This window comes from Lampetra fluviatilis, chromosome 30 (assembly GCF_964198595.1).
Source record: "Lampetra fluviatilis chromosome 30, kcLamFluv1.1, whole genome shotgun sequence".
NCBI lineage: Eukaryota > Metazoa > Chordata > Hyperoartia > Petromyzontiformes > Petromyzontidae > Lampetra > Lampetra fluviatilis.
The window spans coordinates 9259036-9280795 of NC_136304.1; the positions used below are offsets into that span (position 1 = coordinate 9259036).

The 21760-nt window shown below is 51.2% G+C and overlaps 1 protein-coding gene across 2 annotated transcripts in view; it reads right to left on the reverse strand.

Annotated features, from left to right (window-relative positions):
• The window catches only part of TTLL5 (tubulin tyrosine ligase like 5), a 90968-nt gene that overhangs the window by 31837 nt on the left and 37371 nt on the right, over positions 1–21760 (reverse strand). For both annotated transcript variants that reach the window (XM_078870557.1, XM_078870558.1), the window contains exons 21-33: positions 20385–20620; positions 18585–18718; positions 15749–15869; positions 14618–14764; positions 14170–14267; positions 13572–13651; positions 11754–11861; positions 10446–10655; positions 9772–10203; positions 8047–8216; positions 7461–7699; positions 3992–4187; positions 3073–3300 (exon numbers count right to left, since the gene is read on the reverse strand). In XM_078870557.1, coding sequence (XP_078726683.1) covers positions 3073–3300; positions 3992–4187; positions 7461–7699; positions 8047–8216; positions 9772–10203; positions 10446–10655; positions 11754–11861; positions 13572–13651; positions 14170–14267; positions 14618–14764; positions 15749–15869; positions 18585–18718; positions 20385–20620 — 2399 coding nt within the window. The remainder of the gene's footprint in view (positions 1–3072; positions 3301–3991; positions 4188–7460; positions 7700–8046; positions 8217–9771; positions 10204–10445; positions 10656–11753; positions 11862–13571; positions 13652–14169; positions 14268–14617; positions 14765–15748; positions 15870–18584; positions 18719–20384; positions 20621–21760) is intronic.

Below are 21760 nucleotides of genomic sequence, written 5' to 3' on the forward strand. Positions count from 1 at the left end.
TACGTGCTCGATTGAAAACGAGATCGGCGGTAAGAATGAGCGGGGAACTGTAGAAAAGAAGAGGTTGCGCACGTTAGGCCACCGCATTTGTGATCTTCTCTCATGAGTTCGTCTCTCAGGTCAAGGTGGTTAAAGGCGCAGCTCTTCAACTGCTGGTTCCCGCCACTGCCAGCAGAAGGACTTTCACGCTGGCCAAGCACCTTGGGAGAGACGGGAGTGCCCACACTTTACCCCACCACGTGACCGGCTCTATCCATGAACGGTAGTGCGCCCATTGACTCCGCTGGGTGGACAGAGGTACGTTTCATAGTCAATGCCAGAATCAAAATCAGAATATTGCTTTACACTGGAGGCATCCGAAGAGCTATAAAGTTGTTTTTTCACAGATATCCAGTCGGGGGTGGGGGTCAGAACGTGACAACAACAAATAGTAAAAGACAACACAATAGCAGCACAGAGTATAGGAAAGGAAAACAAAAATCACAATAAAATACCAGGTAAAGCCAACTGAGCAATTAGCTTCTTTTTCAGAAGCGACCTGACCCCAAATGATAGCTCAACAAAGTGGCTAATCACGTCGAAATTTACAGGAGCAAAATGATCTAAATAATCTAGGGGTGCTCCTGAGCTCGGAGCAAGAGTTCCACATTCCTTATGGTGCGCGCGAGTCCGTGCACACGTGGACTATAGTTGACCGAGCAGAGGGAGGTGTATTGATTCCGTAGGGACGTGGACGACTGGTCGAGTTGAACCCCGGCCAGGGTTTTAACTCTACAACCCGATTGTGAGCCGAGCGCTGTGCCCACAGCGCCACCTGGTCGGATGCATTAGATATATTTTTATATCGACAACATGCAGCCGCTAATGCGGGGGGGGGGGGTTGAGCAAAGGCAGGCACACAGAACACACCCCTCCGGCCAGAACGTGGGATCTCTGAATATTTGAGGGAGGGATTGAGGACATTGCTGACATTCCTTTGGTCAGCAAGCAAACAACGACCCACGAGCTATGTGCTTAACGTGTACAAGTATTCACAAGTGTGTGCGTGTGTGTAGATGGAGCGGGCAGTGGTGGAGAGGTTCGCGCCCCGCGCTACGAACCCAGTGACCCAAGTTCAATTCCCCGCTCACGGTCAACACCAGTGACGATTATCTGAACCGGTTCCAGGGCCTCTCCTAGGTCGACTCGGCCTCAAATGAGTACCTGGTGCAATGTGTAAACATCAACAATGGGGAGACAAAGGTGGCCGGGCGTATTGCTGGCCACCCACCCCCTCGTGTGCCGTTGCCGGCCTTCATAGGTGCTCGCTAATAGCACTTGCCCTAACAGTCTGTTAAAGGCTATGCGGGGGGTCTTTGTCTTTGCGTAGACGGAGGGGGCGAAGATATAATATGGTGGTTAGCACTTGGCCCATAACGAGGCACCACCCTCAACACAGCGGTTTGACTGAGTCCGTCACAATTCATGAATAGATTCCCTTTTTACACGCTTTATTTAACTCACTCTGTTGTATCCTCAACTCTGTCTGTTGTCGTATCCTCAAATCTTGTAACTCAATTTTAACCCACTTCCCAATGTCGCATCGACTGCAAACTTGGTATACGTATGTCATACTGGTGACAACACTATATTTTATCATTAAAAAAATATATATATTTTTAAGCAATCTTTTTTATATGTTATGTTTTGGCTTGGGTCTAATTGTCCACGCTCAACTGACGTTGGCTGTAAATCACCACAGTCCCTTACGTTATGGCGAGCTTTGGGGCCACTTCGTGGAGTCGTGGAGTGCTGCCATTACTCGTACGGTACATTTGATTAAAGCGTGTTTTTAAAAAAGTTTTTAAAAAAATTACTTATTTTGCCCTCCCCCCCCACCCCGTTTGGCACTGCCTATGCACAGCGCCACACAGCAGGATTTCACAAGTGCCAGTGGAAACATCCGAATGCCCACACAGCTGCCTGCCTTGAATAAAACTCTCGCTCCGTGGTGAAACCGCCACACTGCCCACTCACCACCAACCTAGCCTGCTCGCCACCACTAATGCCCACTAACTAGCAACATTGTCCGCTCACCATCACTACTGCCCGCTCGCCAGCATCACTCACCACCACCGCCGCTGCTGCTGCTACCCCCACCTCTCCATGTGGTGCCCTTGACTCCAGGCTATGATTAGCAGGGCCGTGGGGATGTGGGGGCACTGCATGGGGTGTCCGATCCTTAACCTCTTGGGTGGAAAATGATACTGGAAAGCTGTGCCCTATACACAGGCATATGTTGTGCAAGAGATTTCAAAGCGTTAATATTGGCAATTGATGTTCCTTCACCCCACTGTGAGACACAAGAAGAGATGTGTGCCCCCGGCTTCACGTATTCGCACGTTTCATATCGCATCGTGCTGAAGTTAATAATGTTCTGTGAGGCTCAACCGGGACACATGGTAAAAGCTGGCAGCCTCTCCGTCCGTCAGCCCTGCCCACTTTTACATCGCCACGCACGCTCAATCACTAGCCCCGACATCGCACTCAGTGGCCTTCAGAGCTGCGAAAATTAGTCGGTTAAATCGATTATTTGATAAAATAATGGCATTTACAGCGAATTTTGATGCTCGATTATTGGGGCCCCTTTAAGAATATTGGCCCCAACATCCAGCCTCCCCCGAAAGCAGGAAACCCCCTACAAGTCAACAATTGTCGCCTGTCAACTCCTGTCCAATAGAACACGTGGGGGCAGAGGTGAGACTCTGCCGCCCAATTAATTAAATCAATAATTGTTCATCCTCGCAACGGCCTTTGGCTGGTCATGGAATACAAACGGTCATCGCATCGCGCGCTTTCAGATGCGCTTCTGCGGCCATCTGGAAAGCTCTTCCTTCCAATCTCAGGAAGCCACTGGAGCGATGCTTTTTGTGTTTAGTTTGTTGTCCTTCCGCCCCGCACCTCCGATCAGCACAGTTAGCTACGTATGGTGCGAAAGAAGTTCAACATGCATACAAGCGAAGAACACATTACGGCTGGGTCATATCTCGCAGCTCGCCCGCCCCCCACGTGTTCCTTATTTCAGGGACTCACCAGGTGTCGGGCCCGGCTCGTCTCCAGTAGCTCCCGCGACTGCTGCTGCTGCTGCTGTTGCTGCTGCTGTTGCTGCTGCTGCTGCTGCAGCTGCAGCGTTGCTCGGGCCGGATCCGGCCGGTGCGCCGTGCCACCCCCCGCCGGGCTGTCCTCCAGGTGCTGCCCCCACTGCCCTCCGCCCGCCCCACTCTTCCACTCGAAAACACGCGTGACCGCTTCTTGGGCTTCCTAGGGAGCGGAGGACGGGAAGGGAGATGCACGGCGGGTCGACAGGGCACGGCGAGCGAGCGTGTGCCGAGTTGGCTGCCAGTACGAACACTGAATAACAAATCGCATTTACATCTTGCCGGAAATTGAAACCCTACTACAAATTGACTGTCGAATATCCCCAGACATTATACACCATCGTGCAGCACTCGATCATATACGCCAGATTTTCTCTATCCTTTGCAAATAATCTGAATCGTAAAACAAATTATTTTAACAAGTATGAAACAATGCATGGATCGTGATTATTTGAAAATACAATGTAATTGACTAATACACAACATCTCGATGAATCTCATGCACCCAGCAAAGATCCCCATGGAGCCTTCAAGAGACCGTTGTTGCTAGCGAGCATCTATTCAGGTCAGCACAGCACAGGAGGGGTCGGGGTGGCCGTCACCATGCCGAGCCACCGTTGTCTCCCCAGTGGTGATGTTTACACCGCACCAGGCGTACTCGTTCAACGCCCGGTTTAAATATCTTCCACCGATGTTAGCCTTGGCCGTAAACCGCACTGGGGTCACCTGGTTTGTAGCGCATCGCGCACATCGCAGCGCCCCATGCGCATTAGCACCTCCGATTAGCACGGCTGGCTACGTACGGTGCGAAAGAAGTCCAACATAGATACATACATCGCACACACACACCGCACCGTCTCGCGCAAGTCCGCATCCCCGTCACTGCGGACGCTGGCTGGGAGCTGCCTTGGCCTCCCGCTGGCGTCAGGGCGGTGCCAAGGGCTGCCCCGATCTGGCTTGTAAGGCTGGTGGCCGCCAGGATGACGCGAGGCAAGGACCGTCAGCTGCCCGTACATGCGGTCCCATGCGGCTAGCGGGTCTGGCGAGGAGCTGACAGATGGGGCACACACAGGCAGCGTGATCCGTGCTACAACAAACGCTGCCAGAGGTACATTCATTCATTCGTTCGTGTGCCTTGTTTAAAGCTAGGCGAGATCTCACCGCCTGTCACCAAATCACTCAGAATGCGGCCGGTCTCATCAGATCTTGGGAAGCTAAGCAGAATCAAGCCTGGTGGGCTTTCTTGAGAAAAACAAATGTTCTAGATTTTGGTTGTGAGTTGGCTATGCGATGGCAGAAGAGTAATGGGTCCTTGAATCAACCTCTGTGGATATTTGAGTATCTCACCCTCGTGTGCGTGTATTGTCTTCAAGTTCTTTGACTTCCTCTCACATGTCACTCATGAATGCAATTGGCCAAATATCCCAATGTAGAACCCTTTTGAAAAGTTACGTGACTCAATCAGGTTTCCCTAGATGCAGGCATTGTTATAATTAGCATTATTTGGCAAAAGTAATCTCTGAAATGTGAATATAGAATTTTCACCAGTAACTCGGGCCTGCCAAAAGATAAAATGCGTGCTGCACTAGAATTATTTTTTTTTACAGAAACATATTTCAGTTTCATAGAGGATATTTCAGTTTCATAGAGGATAACACATATAACGTCTCTTAGAAAGACCCATACAGGTTGAAATGGGAGACACGACAAAGAAGACTGTGGAGTTTCAACAACGTGGTGCTCATTGTTATCATCCCAAAGCAGGATGGACCCAGTTGACCCTTGAGCAGGGAGTTGACATTCCGGTTGGGAGTTTAGAAACTCCAATCGCAGGCGCTACCGCACAGCTTCACGCGTTTAGTTGTTGCGGCGGTGATTGTTTACGAGGACAACGGAATGTTCGGCCCGTGCTAATAAACCACTGCCAGGAGTAGTCCAATCTGTTGCATTTGAGGCTGCAGGTTTACGGTTCAAACCGCAACTACGGTACAATTCCAGCAACGCTACGCATCTAAGCCACAGTCATCCATGGTAAAAACCGCTGCAAAAACACGGTACGTTAAAAGTGAAACCGCATACGCAGCAACACACAATCAAAATAATGCTGTTTATCCAGAACAGTTCACCGACTCTCAACATGTCTTATCAGGAGGATTCTGCATGAAAGTGGCACTTTGGCACAAAAAAAATGCTTAATGGTTCCCAATAACCTTGCAGCCACTATAATCTCAAAGGGTAAAATAATAATAATGATAATAATGATACTCATGAAGTAGGACCCAGGACCATGATTAACTGAACCATTAAATCCCTACTATTCACTGTCTCTTTTCCACTCCGTCTCCCCTCTAGCAGCACGGTTCTTACCCACACACCTTTCTCCTGTCCCATCGCCTCTTTTGATCTCACTAAGCCGGGCGTAGTGGCTGTGACGCACTCCTGTAATCCAGTGCTTTGGAGGTGGCGTTGGTGAACCGTGCAGATGCTGACATGTACCGGATGCCTAGCGACCAGGGATGGGCTGAGGAAGCCAATAGGTGGCGGTACAGAAAGAAAGATGCTAATGCACCTGCGTGGATTCGTAAGTGTTATGTTATGGGTATGAGCACACACGTTTCAACCTAAGCTCAAATATATTCCATAAGAAAACTGGCCAAACATGCTCGGCAGACATGTCCTGAACAAGTGTGTTGGGACTCAGTGGGGATTTCCTGGATAACAAAAATTAGCGGTCAAATTGTCACCCCGCTCTCCACTGAAATTCATGAGCCAATTGTGGAAATTGAACATTCCCATGGCAGGGACCAGTTTATCCGAGGACTTGTACTGCCCATTTTAACAATCCTCGACTGGATGAGACCTTCCCCACTCTGAGCAGGTTCGTGGGGGTTATTTAACTATACATCACCACGTTGGTCAGTGCTGATTTGTCAAGGCGGGGAGCATAGACATTGGAGCATAGTACGGTACAACAGTGGATCTGTACTGCCTTTAATGTAGCCAAACAGCAGCCTATCACACCCTCTAGTGCAGTGGTCACCCATCCCAAGCACTGTGCAGGCTCTGCCTTGCTTTAGCTTCTAATATATAACAAGGCCAGGTGCATTCTGGGTGATTTGACCATGGGCTTATCCAAGGACTCCTGAATATAGAACAAGATGTAAACGTGTGTCCAATCTTCTCTCTCTCTCGTTTGCTAATCCTCTCCTAGAGACTGCATGACCCTCTCGTCTGTCCACGCATTATTCAACTGCACGCGACGCATCCCTCCGCGCCGGTTCCAACAGGACCTCGGGCGACGACCCCTCCCTCAGACGTGGGCGATGCCCAAAGGCCCGGACGCCGCCCGCTATTTCTGGGGTTTCTGCGCAGCTGAAAACCCAACTCCCTCCCACGCTCGGCATGACTTCACTGCCCACATACGAGTGCCTCACGTTATTTGAAGTCGTTGCATTTTTACTATATTTGAAATATTGCTTTTCCTCCCCGCTACTCTGACGTTATTAGAAATTGCGCGTGCCTTTCGAAAGACCTACTACATTACACGAGGACCTGACACCGGTCACGCATTAACGAATGGAGTCAACAATTTCCAGATCAGCGTCTTTCACCATGCAATGGAGTGGCGATCATCTCCACCGGTGGCCCGAACAAGTGGTGGAAATTCCACATTTCCATGGTAGGGGGGGGGGTTAGTCTCTTAGAAAGACAATTTTTTTTTATTTCCCAGAAAGAAGTACAGTACTCTTTTTAAAGACCCCAAAAATATGAAAGGCTGAGTCAAACTTCACACGGAATTTGGATCCATTACCTGCCCGATCTCCTGGCCCACTCCCCTACTCTGTGTAGCGACTGCTTCTCAGAGTCCATGGCGAATATCATCTAATCGCAGACCATGCTTACCCTGGGACTCTATTGAAGGAATCACTCACGAAGTGCGTCCTCCGATGTTCCTGCGGCTCCCCTAGCGTTTGTTTGTGCAAGGGCACTTCCCTGTAGCTCCAAGGGGCAACCCAATGGTGCTGGACTGGGACTGGTGGTGCACCCTGATCCTGGATCCCCGATTCTCCTTGGTTCTAGACCTAGGTGACCCTGGTGACCCTGGTGACCTTGGTGACCTCCTCTGGGGGTGGCCCTGAGCTGTGCGCCGCATTTGCCTTGTCCGTCTGTCTCTTTCCCGCCTCTCCTCACTTCCGCCTTGCCCCAAAACCTCTGCCAGCTGTCCCCGTTTGTTTACCTTACTGTCCCCGGTTGTTGTCCAGGATGCTCTAACCCCCTAATCCGTACAGTGTGTTGAAATGTTGAACCAGCGTCCCACGCTACCTCAGTGCGGCGGTGTGGGGTCGACCCGACCCTTCTGCTGTCCTCCTGACGTAACTCTGCCGCACGCCGCCGCCGCCGCCGCTGGGCAGGTGAGAGATTCCGAAGTCCGGTGCCGATTTAACGGCCAGGTGCTGGGTTGCAGAATGACTCGGGGCGGCGTTGCCGCCAGAGTGGAGGGCGGGAGCCGGCCCAGACTCAGGCCGTACCAACGAGCGGCCCGCCGGGTTCAAGTTAGCGAGCTGTGGAGAAAACACACACATGGCGTGGCTGTGTGCCCATGTTGCTGTGGCTACATCGCCTTGTGTTGTGCTGAACGGACAGGTGCTCGCGAATAGCAATCACCCTTTCATCTGTAAATCTCTAAGGCTACATGAGGAACCTTTTGTGCATGTGTCGACTCCGCATTAAATAAGTACACTGTGTGGTGCGAAACATGCGGTCCTGGCCACACCACCCGCTCGCATGCCGAGTCGCCCTTCCAAGATGTTCGCTAAAAGCACTTGCCCCCGACAGCCTGTGTAAGCTTCACGGCGGATCTTTGTCTAGATGCACGTGCATGCGGAGGTTGCGGTGGGTGCTCACGCACGTGCTGGCCGAGCAGCCCGGCCGCCGTGTACTGCCGCGACGCCTGCTTCTCGGCCAACCGCTTCAGCGCCACCACGACGGCGTCGCCGCCCCACGACGCTTGCTCACGGGACAGAGCCGTGGCCGTTCCCGGCCGCTGCCGAACGGGCGACGAGCCGGTACCGCTGTGCGCTGTCAACAATGCAAACAAACACAAAGATCTCCTTCGATTTAAAGCTTTCGTGACTGCAGGGATTCATCTCCTTGGTTCTTTCGGTAAAGTCACGTAGAAGGGACATAATAAAATAATAAAAATAAAACATAATAAAATAATTCTCACGACGTTTCGGCTACAACGCAAGCAGCCGTTTCTTCACCTGAGGACGGCTGCTTGCGTTGTAGCCGAAACGTCGTGAGAATGATTGTATAGTTGTATTTTTATTATTTTATTATTTCCATTCTACGTGACTTTACCGAAAGAACCAAGAAGACAAAGATCTCCTGTATGGCCTTAACATGAACAAACACACGACACACACACGCGTGTGTATACCCAAATATAACAAAGATCTCCCGTACAGGAGCAAGTGCTGTTCGTGAACACCTATGAAGGCCGGCACGGCACACGAAGGGAGTGGGTTTCCAGCACGACGCCTGACCGCATTTGTTTCGCCAGTGGCAATGTTTGCACACTTCACCAGGTACTCATTTGAGGCGGGGTCAACCTAGGGGATGCCCAGGACTGGTTCTGATAATCGTCACTGGTGTTGGCCGTGAGCGTCGAACCGAACTCGTGTCACTGGGTTCGTAGTGCAGCGCACTAACCGCTGCACCACCGCTTCCCATAAACAAACACACGCACACACGTGTTAATACCGAAATACGCACACGCATGCACGCGCGCAAACACGCGAGATCATAGCCCTGCGGCCACCCAAGCATTAGTAGGAATTAAGTATTCTTAGATTGTGAATCTGACAGTTTCAGGATGTAAAACTGCAATATCCAGATCTCAACACAGGAGTGCGTGGATTTGAACAAGTAACGGCCAGAACTCATCGTGTAATCACAAAACCTGATTGGTATCCGCCTGCTCATCACCCTCATGTTTCGAATGGCTCCTCCGCCCCCCTGCTTCTTTTGCATGGCGGGGCGTCGGTCAGCAGCGTTGATGTTCTTAGCGAATGAGCCAGTGGATGGCTTCAGGATTAGCCTGGGGAATATCTGAAATGTTGGCGGCGAATGATTGACACGGGCAGCGGTGTTACCGTTTGTGCTTCATGGTTTGAGACTGCAATCGCATTATGGGCCATTCTTAATGTCCAAAACCGCATCCACTGCACAAACCACGGCAGATGCTGATACCTGGTACACAAATGGAAACTTAAAAACTCTTCAGTATGTGACTGTGGTCATCCAGAACAGACCGTACAACATACGATGATGCAATGCCCGATCCACAAATACGAAGTAGACATCACGGCGATGCACTCCGCTCACTGCTGACGCGGTTTTCTGGCATGATCACCTGAATGTGTAGTTGGAGTTGTTGCTCTGCATCTACATCAGCCATATGAAAGGAGAATCGTCCATCGGTGTAGGGGATAGCCGCATCTGCTGTGCTGCTTAAAAACATCTGAAGCCTGAACTTGAACCGGGAAGGATGTCGCCTATGCGGACAACGAGGGGTAGCGAGTGGATGTTTGGATACGCGACATCGTTGCGTTCATAGCGAGGAATTGCTCACCCACTTTGGCGGAGGCCGGTCGTCCCAGCCGCTGGCTGTAAATGGTCGCGGCAGAACGAACCGACGACGCCAGCTGCCCCGTGTGCGAGTTCGCCCACACCCCGAATCTGACGCCGCTGCCGCCACCTGCTGCTGCTGCCGCCGCTGCCGCCTTTACTGCCGCGACCGTCAGCGGCTGCACCAGAGCGGTAGCGGCCGAGGTCTCCGGCACGCTTGGAGGCGACGACCGAGCGCCGGTGACCGGGGATGACCCCGAGCTCGGGCCCGAACCGGAGACGCCGATGCCGCTGCCGCTACCACGGCGACTGTCGCCGTTTGGCAAGAGCTGGAGCTCCATGGAAGCGGCACGAGTGGAGGAGTTGGAAGCGCAGGGAGAGGCACTTGCTGGCACTGCTGCATGCTGGGTCAATCTGTCAGTATTTGTGCCACCGTCTGTGGGCAAGAGGCACGAGAGAGACAGGCAATGCAGCGTGGTGCCCACGCAGTCTGGTGCTGTGGCAGTAGCCCTGAAAATCACACGGCGAATACTTTACATCGTTTTTGTCTCAATAACGAAGCTTCAGACATCCCATGCCACGCATCCCGGATGTGCATCAGCTATAAAACAGCGGTCGTCTGTCTGTGGGCCGCATCTATCTTCAACCTCTCCCCCGAGCCACCTGCGCACACCGTACCTTTACGGCACCCGTCCTTCGAGCCCCCTGCCGATCCGGGCACGTGCGTGGCGGCGACAACCGGGGTGGAAGGAGCGCCGTGGTTCTCCCAAGATCCTGGGTCACCGGCGCTCGGAGCGCCCTGTGTGGGGAGGCTCTGCCACGCCGGCTGAGGGTACTGGGGTGGTTTTGATGCCACCACCGCCGCTCCCGTTTCGCGATGGTGCGTTCCTGTGCCCACATCGTGTTCATACATGCCGAATGCGTGTGTCAGGGAGGTTGGAGCTATGAACTATTTTTTATTTTACCAGGTAAAGCCCACCGAGCTATTATAGCTCTTTTTCAGAAGCAACTTGGCTATCACAAATGATAGCTCTAACGAAGATGTGGTTTAGCATGTGGAAATGTATAGCAGCCAAATACTCTAAACGCACGTTTCTAAAATGTGGAGGGAAAATTCAGAGTACCCAGAGAAAAATCCACACGACCACAGGGAGAACATGCAAACTCCAAATATACAGGCATCAGGGTCGGGATCGAACCCACGACCTCCTGCATACCAGGCGAGGAAATTAACATCTCGCCGCCGTGGCGCCCAAGTGGCACCAGAGAAGAATTACGAAACAGGGCTCTTCGGTCAGGGGGCCGACTCGGGCTTTCAATCCTCTGGGGTCAGCAAAAATAAAAGCAATAAATGGTAAATAGTGCCCATGCTAATGTTATCCATTTCATCAAAGAGCCGCTCCCAGGCACCGTGTAATAAATCTACAGATTACGGGTGCGCGGGCCGCACACGCCCCCCCCCCACCCCGCCCCGACTTCATTTCACGCGGGCCACGCGAGGCCTACCCCATCGATATTAATCCGTCACTGCAAGCATCTTAGCTGCATTAAGCAGGTACGAGGAGGGGAATGTTTTCCACCTGGCAACACTGCCTCTAATTTTAGACTGCTCAGTCCAGTCATCCGTCTCACTGCAAGGGCCTCTCTCTCAGAGTGAGAAAAGTGACTAAGCTGTGTGTGTTAATACGTGGCCTGCCAAGGATATTTGAAAGTCCCATTCGATCCTCAGCAAGGAAAAGCTTTCCCACCCCTGCTCCGTACCATAAATCATCACACCACACTCGCATATTAATCATTCGGCGTTACAACTTTTCACCACAAACGCTATTGCTTTCACAAGCCGCGCGCATTTTGAAAATTCATTGCAAGGGAGACCCGTGCTTTGAGAGCGGACTTAAAGAGCCGAGATGGAGGAGCGAGAGGGGCGGCCGGCCCTGCGACCGCCCTACGGCTCCCGCGGGCAGCCAGCGTGGACGCACGACTTACCGGAGCCAGCCAGGGCGTTGCTCTCACTCTCGGCCTTCTCCGCATTGCCAGCCGGGGCCAAGTCTGAGGTGGTCTCGGGGAGGCCTTTGGGATCTCCCTCTGCGTTACCTAGCATGGGGGCACGAAGCGTCAGCTGTAAGAACGCCTTACTAATTGGCTGTGTCGGGTGGTGGCAGGTTGTCCGACACATTTATATTTACACGATCTAACCAAAGAAAACCCTCTGTTATGAAAGAACACCGCGTTTGTATTTAGCGTGTAACACTAGCGGTAGGTACACGTACGTAGACTCCTCTTTGTCATGCCACCGCTGGATGAAAGCCCTCCCGTTGGTGTTGACAAACTGAGCACAGCTTTGTGGGAAGTCAACAGCCGTCCCCCGTCCCGTGTATCTGTCTGTGTAAGGTGGCGCGGCGGTGAGCGGTGGTGCAGTGGTTAGCGCACTGCGCTACAATGCCAACGAGCTGGGTTCAACCCCTTGTCATGTCCAGCACAAGCAGGGAGTTAATTAATTTGTACATCACAAAACCACGAGAGCTGGCTGCGGCTTGTATGTATGTATCTTGAACGTCTTACCATGTAGCCAACCACGCGAAAAGGAAGTGCAGGTTTAGGGAGGCCTTCAGCCACCAGTGGATTGATCGCGACTGCTGATGATGATGATAATGTGGTTTATGAAAATAGCAGCAACGGGGAGACAAAGTCATCGATGTATGTGTGGTGGAAACTGTGCCTCATTTACTCTGCTGACCTTACAAGGGTGCCCGTGAACAGAGCTCGTCTCTACACTTCATAGGGCTTAAGAGGGTGTCTTTGTATCTTGTGTGTGCGAGAGCATGTATATCTGTAAAGTGTTTAGTCTGCACACCACACATTCTTAGCGGTATTTAAGTTAAAGCCTCGAAAATATTAACGGTGGTTTTGGCTCATGGACAACTGTGCCAAACGGCAGCAAATGTGAAATACTCCTCCAACAAGAGGCATTCTCGACCTGTGTACACGTGTCTGCATGAGTGCTTGTGTCTGTGTGTGACAGGGAGCGGGATTGTAGCGGTTAGTGTGCTGCGCTACGAACCCGGCGACTTGGGTTAGATTCCCGCTCACGGTCAACACCAGTGAAGATGATCTAAACCGCTCCTGGGCCTCCTCTAGGTCGACTCAGCCTCAAATCAGTACCTGGTGCCGTGTGTAAAAACATCGCCACTGGGGAGCAAAGGTTGCAAACGGGTTTTGATTCCTTACCCGTACCCAGTCGCACCAGGGTCGCAAACGGGTACCCGTACCCGTACCCGGCCGGGTATCGGGTAGGGTACGGGTATCGGGTACCCGGTTGTGACCTCTGCTGGGGAGACAGAGGCGGTCGGGCATGGTGTGGCCACCTACCCCCGCGTCTATGGTGCCGGCCTTCATAGGTGATCACTAACAGCACTTGCCCCAACAGTCTGTTAAGGCTATATGGGGGAGCCGTCTTTTGTGTTTCCAGGAGTCTGTGAGCGCATGAGTGTGTGTGTGTGTGTCCGTAAGGTATTCGGTGAGTTTTCCAGTGTGCAATTGAGTGTGAGAGTCTTTGCGTACATTTAAGTGTGCAAATGAGCAGATGTGTGAGTGATGGAGTGTCTTACTGAATGGGTAGGTAGGTAAGTAGGTTGACGAGGAAGTGAATAATTTTTTTCGTTAAACTGTAAGTGAATATGCAAAACAGTGAGTGAGTGAGTGGGTGGGAGAGTGAGTGAATTCATAGGCGAGTGCGTGTGTTCGCGAGTGCGTGTGTGGGTCGGTGGGCAGGTGAGTGCGTTAGCGAGTGAACGAGTCTCTCACTATTCCGTGTGCCCAGGAAGACACTCGCAGAGCGGTTCTTGTGCGTATACTGAGTGAGAACTTCCTCCAGCTCCCCCTCACTAAGCCACATGGCACACACAACATCGCGCCAAACACAACATACCAGAGGTGGGACAAAGTCATTGTTATGCAAGTCCAAGTCGAGTCGCAAGTCATCAAATTCATGACTCGAGTCTGACTCGAGTCCAAGTCACATGACTCGAGTCCACACCTCAGAGGTGGGACAAAGTCATTGTTATGCAAGTCCAAGTCGAGTCGCAAGTCATCAAATTCATGACTCGAGTCTGACTCGAGTCCAAGTCACATGACTCGAGTCCACACCTCTGCAACATACACCATCATATCACAATGCCTCCATATGTACCGTAACACCAAAACATACACAATGACATAAGCTGAGTTGTATGAAGGGAAAATATGAGTATCATCATCATTATTATTATTTTAACTGGTTGGGTGTTGCTGCGGTCATAATGCCATGAGATCAAATCGCAAATGAAACCTGCTAATTGATGACAATTATAACTGCTGGCGGGTGAATGGCTACGTGCCTCATGATGATCCCGAGTCTCCTTACCTCGCACTGTCCATGAAGCGGTGGAACATCTCGGGAGGCAGCGTGTCTGCTCCGAGTTTTCCATCCTTGGTGGAGCGCTGGGTCATCAGCTCCGTCTCCTGCCGGTTACGCATGCGGCGAGAGAGCACAGGGTGAGTGCTGCAGCCACAGAAGTGGTGGTGGTAGTTGTGGCGGCGGTGGTGATGGTAGTAATGGTGGCGGAGGTGGTGGTAGTGCTGGTGGTCACAGTCGTGGTAGAGCTGCTGCCGAAGATAGAATTATTGGCAGCGGTGACAGCGGTAGGGGAGGCAGTCAAAGCTGAGGTGTTATTTGTGATGGTGGCGATGATGGTGGTGGTCGCGGTGATGGTGCTATTGGCAGTCGTGGTGGTAGTGGTGGAATTGGTAGTGATGTTGGTGGCGGTTCTGACGCCGTCACTGGGTGGAGTGGCAGTCGCGCCGCTGCCCACCCGTTTGTAGTGCAGCAGGAAGATCCCGAGCTGCCCCGACAGGATGCGCTTGCGGTCGGCCGGGGGCAGCCGGCGCCCGGGCAGCGCGACGCGCACGGGAGCCTGGAGGTTATCGGCCGCGCGGCGCAGGAAACGCACCACCAGGTCCTGTGGCCGGCAAAGCATGGCGCGGTTAGCGAGTGCCTCTCAAGGGCCGTCGCAGCACGGAGGACGGGGGGCAATGTGGTCGGAGCCGCGTGCGATCAACCACCCTCGACTCACCAGGACTGCTACCGGCTTCCACGTGCCGAGTGCTCGCGTTCGGCCGGCTTTAACGACTCAAACGATATCACCATCATAGATGTATTAACTATTTGCACGTGGAGAAAATACACAAACCATTACAACGCACACTCTGATAACACAATTATAACTACAACAGCAGTAGCAGCATCGTTCTGCCTTGTTTTCAAGGGAAGCCCTCCGTGATGCTCTTTGCTCATGGGGAACGTCATGTGTTGGTACGGCCCACAAGAGGGTGACGTGGGGGCCACCAAACTCGGCCGTCTTTGTCTCCCCAATGCAGATCTTTACACACCGCATCAGGCACTCACTTAAGGCTGAGTCGATCTAGGGGAGGCCCACGACCGGGTTCAGATAATCGTGACTGGTGTTGGCCGTGAGCGAGAATCAAACTCGGGTCTCTGGATTTTGTAGCGCAGAGTGCCAGCGGAATGGCTCACTCACGCACAAAAACAAAGATCCCCCATATAGCCTTAACAGACTGTTGGAGCAAGTGCTGCTAGCAAGCACCTATGAAGGCTGGCACAGCACACGAGGGGGTGGGTAACCAGCACTGCACCACCGCCCCTCATAATAGGGAGCGGTAGTGTAGTGGTTAGCCCGCTGCGCTATGAACCCAACTCATTGCCAACACGAGTAATATCTTAACTTATCCTGGGCTTCCCTGAGGTCAGCTCAGCCTCAAATAAATATTTGATGCAGTGTGAAATCATTGCCACTACGGAGACAAAGGCGGTCAGGTGTGGTGTTGGCCACACACCCTCGCGTGCCGTGCTTGCTTTCATACAGTCTGTTAAGGCTGTACAGGGGATCTTTGTGTTTGACTCGCACACACTCACACACTCGTACCATTTGCTCGGTGTCCGTGGGCAGCGGAGGCCCAGAGGAAGTGGGCTCCCTGCTCTCCTGCACAAGTCGCTGCTGGACTCGAGACAGGTATGCAGCAAAGGCCTGTCGAGCCTGCACCTTGCTGTGTCATACAAAAACAAATATCTCTGTTAGCGAGCACCCATTAAGGCCTTAATGGAACATGGGGAGAGCTGTGTGGCAAGCACCACTCTTGAACACCCTTGTCTCTCTAATGCTAATATTAACGCACCGCATGAGGGTCCTCGTTTTAGGCCAAGTAGACCTTAGGGGAGGCCAGCAGGCTAAGTTCATGTTCCCATTCACAAGTTCTCACCCCAGTCGAAGCTCAAATCAGCCACTAGTCCCTTCAAGACCCGACAAGAAAGATTACTTCCACTCTGTGTGAAAGCAAAACAACGAATGTCTTGCGATGAAATGGTTGCCACAAATAGACATGTGAAGGTTCCACAACTGGCCGAAGGATGCCAATGGAGATGAAGAATGCTCGTTCGAAGAGGAGGACATATCGACCTTCAGAAATAGGCACAGCCCTTATCGTCAATCCACTGCTGGACAATGGCCACAACATGCCTTTGTGGGTAGTCAGGGTTATTTCACCTGACTTCACCACACTGGTCAGCGCTGGATTTAGGAAGACGTGGAAGCATAGAAGTAGAATACAATGGCTATTGCCGTACTGTCCTCCGTGTATCCTCACGACAACCTGTTTGTGTATGGTGGTCAACAATCCAAGCACTATCTGGGATCAACCCCCACTTAGCTTGTGAGATAACAATATAATAATAACGTGGTAATAATAATTAGTGCCGGTTTATAGCACCAAGGGCTGATGAGCTTGGTCGCATTCCGGGCGATTTGGCCATAGCCTCTTGACTAAGAATCGAGATAAACGGAATACTTTAAGGCGTTATTGGCCAGGCCAGCACACGGGCAAACTTCCAAGTTTACTAATGTCTAAGACTGGGTGGGCGGAGGTGCTTTACATGAATTAACACAAACATTTCTCTTGCTGCAAAGAATGACTGGCTCCAGCGCTTACTAAGACGGCTAAATTATCAGCCTTGGCAACTCTAAAGACCGAGTATCCTGATAAAACCACAGAGCTCTTCACATTTTTCCGATTAAAACCCGAGCCAAGAAACAGCACCGCCATTACTGTCGCTCCTATTATAATTATGCAACACCCATGGAAGGGAGTGGTCGTTGGCAGTAGCGGAGGTGCAGAGATTAATGGGTTTGTTGGAACTTGCAGGGCTTAATGAGTAAAATTCCACGAAACCGGTAGAAGCGAAAAAATGAAAAGAGTAGGGAGGCATGGTATTTCATTTTGGATTACACTACAATGTGATTTAGTGGAACTATGTACATGTTGTGGGGAGCGGTGGTGTAGCGGTTAGCGCGCTGCGTTACGAACCCGGCGACCCGAGTTAGATTCCCGCTCACGGCCAACACCAGTTACGATTATCTGAACCGGTCCTGGGCCTCCAAGAGGTCGACTCAGCCTTAAATGAGTACCCAGTGTGGTGTGTAAACATCACCACTGGGGAGACAAAGGCGGCTGGGCGTGATGTTGGCCACCCACCCCCTCGTGTGCCGTGCCAGCCTTTATAGGTGCTCGCGAACAGCACTTGTCCCAATAGCCTGTTCAGACTATACGGGGGATCTTTGTCTATGTATCCAATGCTGGATGAAGGCTTCCCCACACCCGTGCGAGTTGTGGGATTGGGTTATTTGACCGTACTTACCCACGCTGGAACAGTGCGGTTTGGTGAAGGTGGGGATGAGAAGCATGGGACCCCGGACGTACAGCACAATGACAGATTTTGCCGCACTGCCTTCTGGTTCCCACCACATAGCTCCACAGCAGCAGCCAATGAAAATCTGTTGGTGCCTCTTGGTCACCCACCCCAAGCGCTATCCAGGTCTAACCCTGCTTATCTTCGAAGATCTGATGAGACTGGGTGAATTCTGTGCGATATGGTCATGCGTGCTGGAGCGATACTGGAACCACAATGATGGTTTTAATATTGTTGGTGATAACTAAACCAACTCAAGGTGTTCAAGGTATCTCAATTATTAAATGAGAATTAAGCGGTGCTCATCTCCGTTGGGTGGTTCTGAACCAGAGGGGGAAAATTCCACATTCCTTTGACAGAGGCCAATGTCCCTCATTTGATGTTAAGTCAAGTCAAAGTGTGGAACACACTTGTGCAGGGCGGGGGTGGAGGGCAGGTCACCGAGACAGGCAATGGGAGTGGCACCTAGGGGTCGGCGACCAAGGAGAACTCAAGCCAGGTGGTGGTGGTGGCGGAAACGAGACTGTAAGAGTCATCCTTGAAGAACGTGTCAACTGTGGGACCGAGGCAAGGCCGAAATCTCGAGCAGACATTGGAAGTCAGGGACCGCCTGTGCAACTATTGCAGGATCTGGCAGAAGGAATGAAGCGATAAACTAAAAGTAAACGATAAACTATATTTTATTTTTAACAGGTAAGGCCCACTAAGCTATATAGCTCTTATTCAGAAGCGACCTGGTCACAAACGACAGCCAAACGAAGTGACTTATCATCACGTGGAAATTTTTAGCAGCCAAATACTCGAAATGCGTGTTTCTAAACGTGGAGGGAAAAACCGGAAGAATCGGAGAAAAATACACGCGGACACGGGGAGAACACGCAAACCTCCAAATATACAGCAGCAGGCGTCAGGTCAGGATCGGACCCACAACCTCCTGTATACCAGGCGAGGTAGTTAACATCTGGCCACGATGGCGCCCCATGGTGGCGAGATATTAACGATGGTGACATCATCGTTACCTGAGGTTCCCTCCAGAGAGCAGGGCTCGCAGGACGGCGTCTTTGGGCCGAGCCTCGTCCCGTCTCGGCGCCTTCTGTGCGACATCCCTCGTCTCCCTGGCAACAATGGTCTCCTTGGCAACCGCAGTCTGGATCTGTTAATTGAGCCAAATTAGCAAAGCAAAGGGCATATAATAAATTGATGACGACGACTTTTCAAAACTCCGCTGTTACTAAAATTAGCTTAAAAATGTGCCACGCTTTTGAAAAATGGACGCCCGTTTTAGTAACGGAAATTAATACTTGAGATGTTTGTTTTTGCAGAGTTATTTATTCGTTTCAGGGGGAAATTCTCCGAGGAGCTGTGTAAATAAACGTCCTTTAATCATTACCGTGCGCTTGTTTAGCTACCTGTCAGCCTCAATGAGGTGGCTTGTTTTTGTTAGAAAAACTGCGGTTTCATATATTTATACGCACATAACATGCATACATAAACACGCACACGAATGCACACACACACACATAGAAAAGTGCAAACACACAAATACAAAGATTTCCCATTGAGCCTCGTAAACCGTTGGGGAAAGTGCTGTTCACGACAGCCCATTCAGGCTGGCACAAAACGCAAAGGGTGTTGCACAGTTGCTGCATTTCCACAGTGGGTGCCTTCTATCAACAGGACAGAGCTCTTCACAAAATAAAATTGGCCACGTGACATCAAATGTGTGTGGCATCATCACGTCTTGTAATGTCATCACCAATCCGCACCTCTTGTGTCTAGGTATCTCAACCTAGAATTATCTCACTTCTTTTAACTAATTTCGATCTCTTGCCTACAGCTTTCTCGTCTCCAGCTCGCCGTTTCACCTCGCTAATCTGTATCCGGCCACATCTCTCTGTGGATCACTCCAAGAGCCTTTGTGGGAAACATCAGGCTTGCGGCCCGTCAGTTATGAAAAACTGTGCAATTATGGGGAGTGGGTCCCAACCACTATTCTATCTTCTACGTTCCAAGAGAATATAACCAATGGTGAGTTGGGCCCCAAGCACGATTCTAACTTCTACTTTCCAAAATACGAGGGTGGCTCAACCTTGCAATAAACAGCAGTGTGCTGAGACTTTATGGTTTGTATTGTGATTTGTATATGTTGGTTACTAAGGTCCCAAAAGACCACACAATGTTATTGGCACTGGTCAAACATCACAATGCTGAGAAAATACCTGCAAGTTGTTAGATTGGGATCACACAGAGCAAGAGAGCCCCTTCCTGTGGAAACTTGGCAGGGCCCTCCTGAAAAAGTCTTGAGACTTGGTGAATATGTCTTAGATAAATGCACGAAAGAGATCAGAAATAACTAAGTCTTCACACTAATCAAAGTCGCCAACAACAACCATCTCTGCTTTGGAATTGTTTCTGGAATCTCTTTGGAAATGTTAAAAGGTAATAATCAAAAGTAATCAAACTACTTTGCAGCTATTTTAACAGTAACGTGAAAATAGAGTAATCAATGGGGTCACTGGTGGCCGACTTTGGCAAGATGATTCCAGTGGCTTGTTACTCTGCGTATGCAGAGGAACAAGGTTTTTCCCTCCACATTTAGAAACATGTGTTTGAATATGTGGCTCGAATAGATTTACACACGGTAAGCCACTTCGTCGAGCAATCATTTGTGGCCAGGTTGCTTTTGAAAGCGAGCTATATAGTCCAGTGGGCCTTACCTTGTAAAATAAAAATAGTTTAATCGTTTAAAGCACCCGAACAACACAAGAACAAGGACGCATCAGAGAAGCTCTCGGGGGAGTCGCAACCACAAGCCCTACCTTGGCTGTCGATCCGTTCTGTTTGGCAACCCTCTCCACGACCGGCTCCTCACCCACGCTGTCGTCGTCACCATCGTCGTCCTCGTCATCTTCTCCGCTTTCTTCATCCTCGTCTTCCGCATCAAGGTCCTCCGCCTCTTCGTCCGCCTCCTCTTGGGGAGATTCCCTTGAGGTTCTCTTCCTGGAAGTTGGCTTCCTCTCAGCAGAAAGCCGCCTGTTCCTCGCCCTCCGCTTACCTGCCGAGTGGCGCAGTCCCCAATCAATCACCAATCAGTGGCTCGTATTCATTCGTGTTGAAGCAATCCTGGCACTACCTTAGATTTACTCAGCCATAAATTAGTTCCTGGTGCACTCACGAAAGGCTTTATTTGGATGTGTGCGTATACATGCATCAGGGATAGTGCTGCTCGGAACCCCGAGTTACATTCCCTGCTGTCGATAACATACATGGCAGGTGATATCTGAACCTGCCCTAGTGTTCCCCGAGGCCAACTAATCCGTAAATAAATTGAAATATAACTAAGCAGACAATACATCTCCTTCATATACCCATCTCTCCATTTAGTATTTCTAACACCACCTATCGACCACACAGACTTATGGAAGTGCAGAACTTCAGCAGCACTGATTCAGTACAAGCGAACTCTGGATCGGTTTCAACATAGAGTGTCCCCCAGCAGAATGAGGCTTGCTTGGATGAATGCTGGTTCACTCAGCGAGGAAACATCAGCGAGGAAACATCAGCCCACAGGAGACAAAGGCAGCTCGATGTGAGTACCATTCCAAATATAAGAGGTGCTCGCCAACAGCACTCGCCCCATCTGTCGATGTAGGCTATATGGGAGATCTTCATCTTTGTGTGCATACACATGTGCATGTATGAGTGTGGATTTACTGTAGGGGAGCGGTAGTGTCGCAGTTAGCGCGCTGCACTACGAACCCGGCGACCCAAGTTCGATTCCCGCTCACGGTCAACACCAGTGACAATTAACTGAATCGGACCTGGGCCTCCCCGAGGTCGACTCAGCCTCAATTGAGTACCTAGTGCGATGTGTAAAGACATCACGACTAGGGAGAGAAAGGCAGCCGGGCATGGTGCTGCCCACCTACCCCTTAGTGTGCCGTGCCGGCCTTCATAGGTGCTCGCTAACAGCACTTGCCCCAACAGTCTGTTAAGACTATACGGGGGACCGTTGTTTTTGTGTATTTGCTGTATCAGTCATCTCAGTCAGTAGCCACAACACCTAGGTCTGTCCCGTGACCGCCTGCCATCAGTGAGCATTCCACACTCCACGTGACGGCGGCCTCACAGTGCACCTAGCGCCGTGACGTCGCCACGGGCGCCACTCGGTGGCGAGCGACCGTCAGCGGCCGTG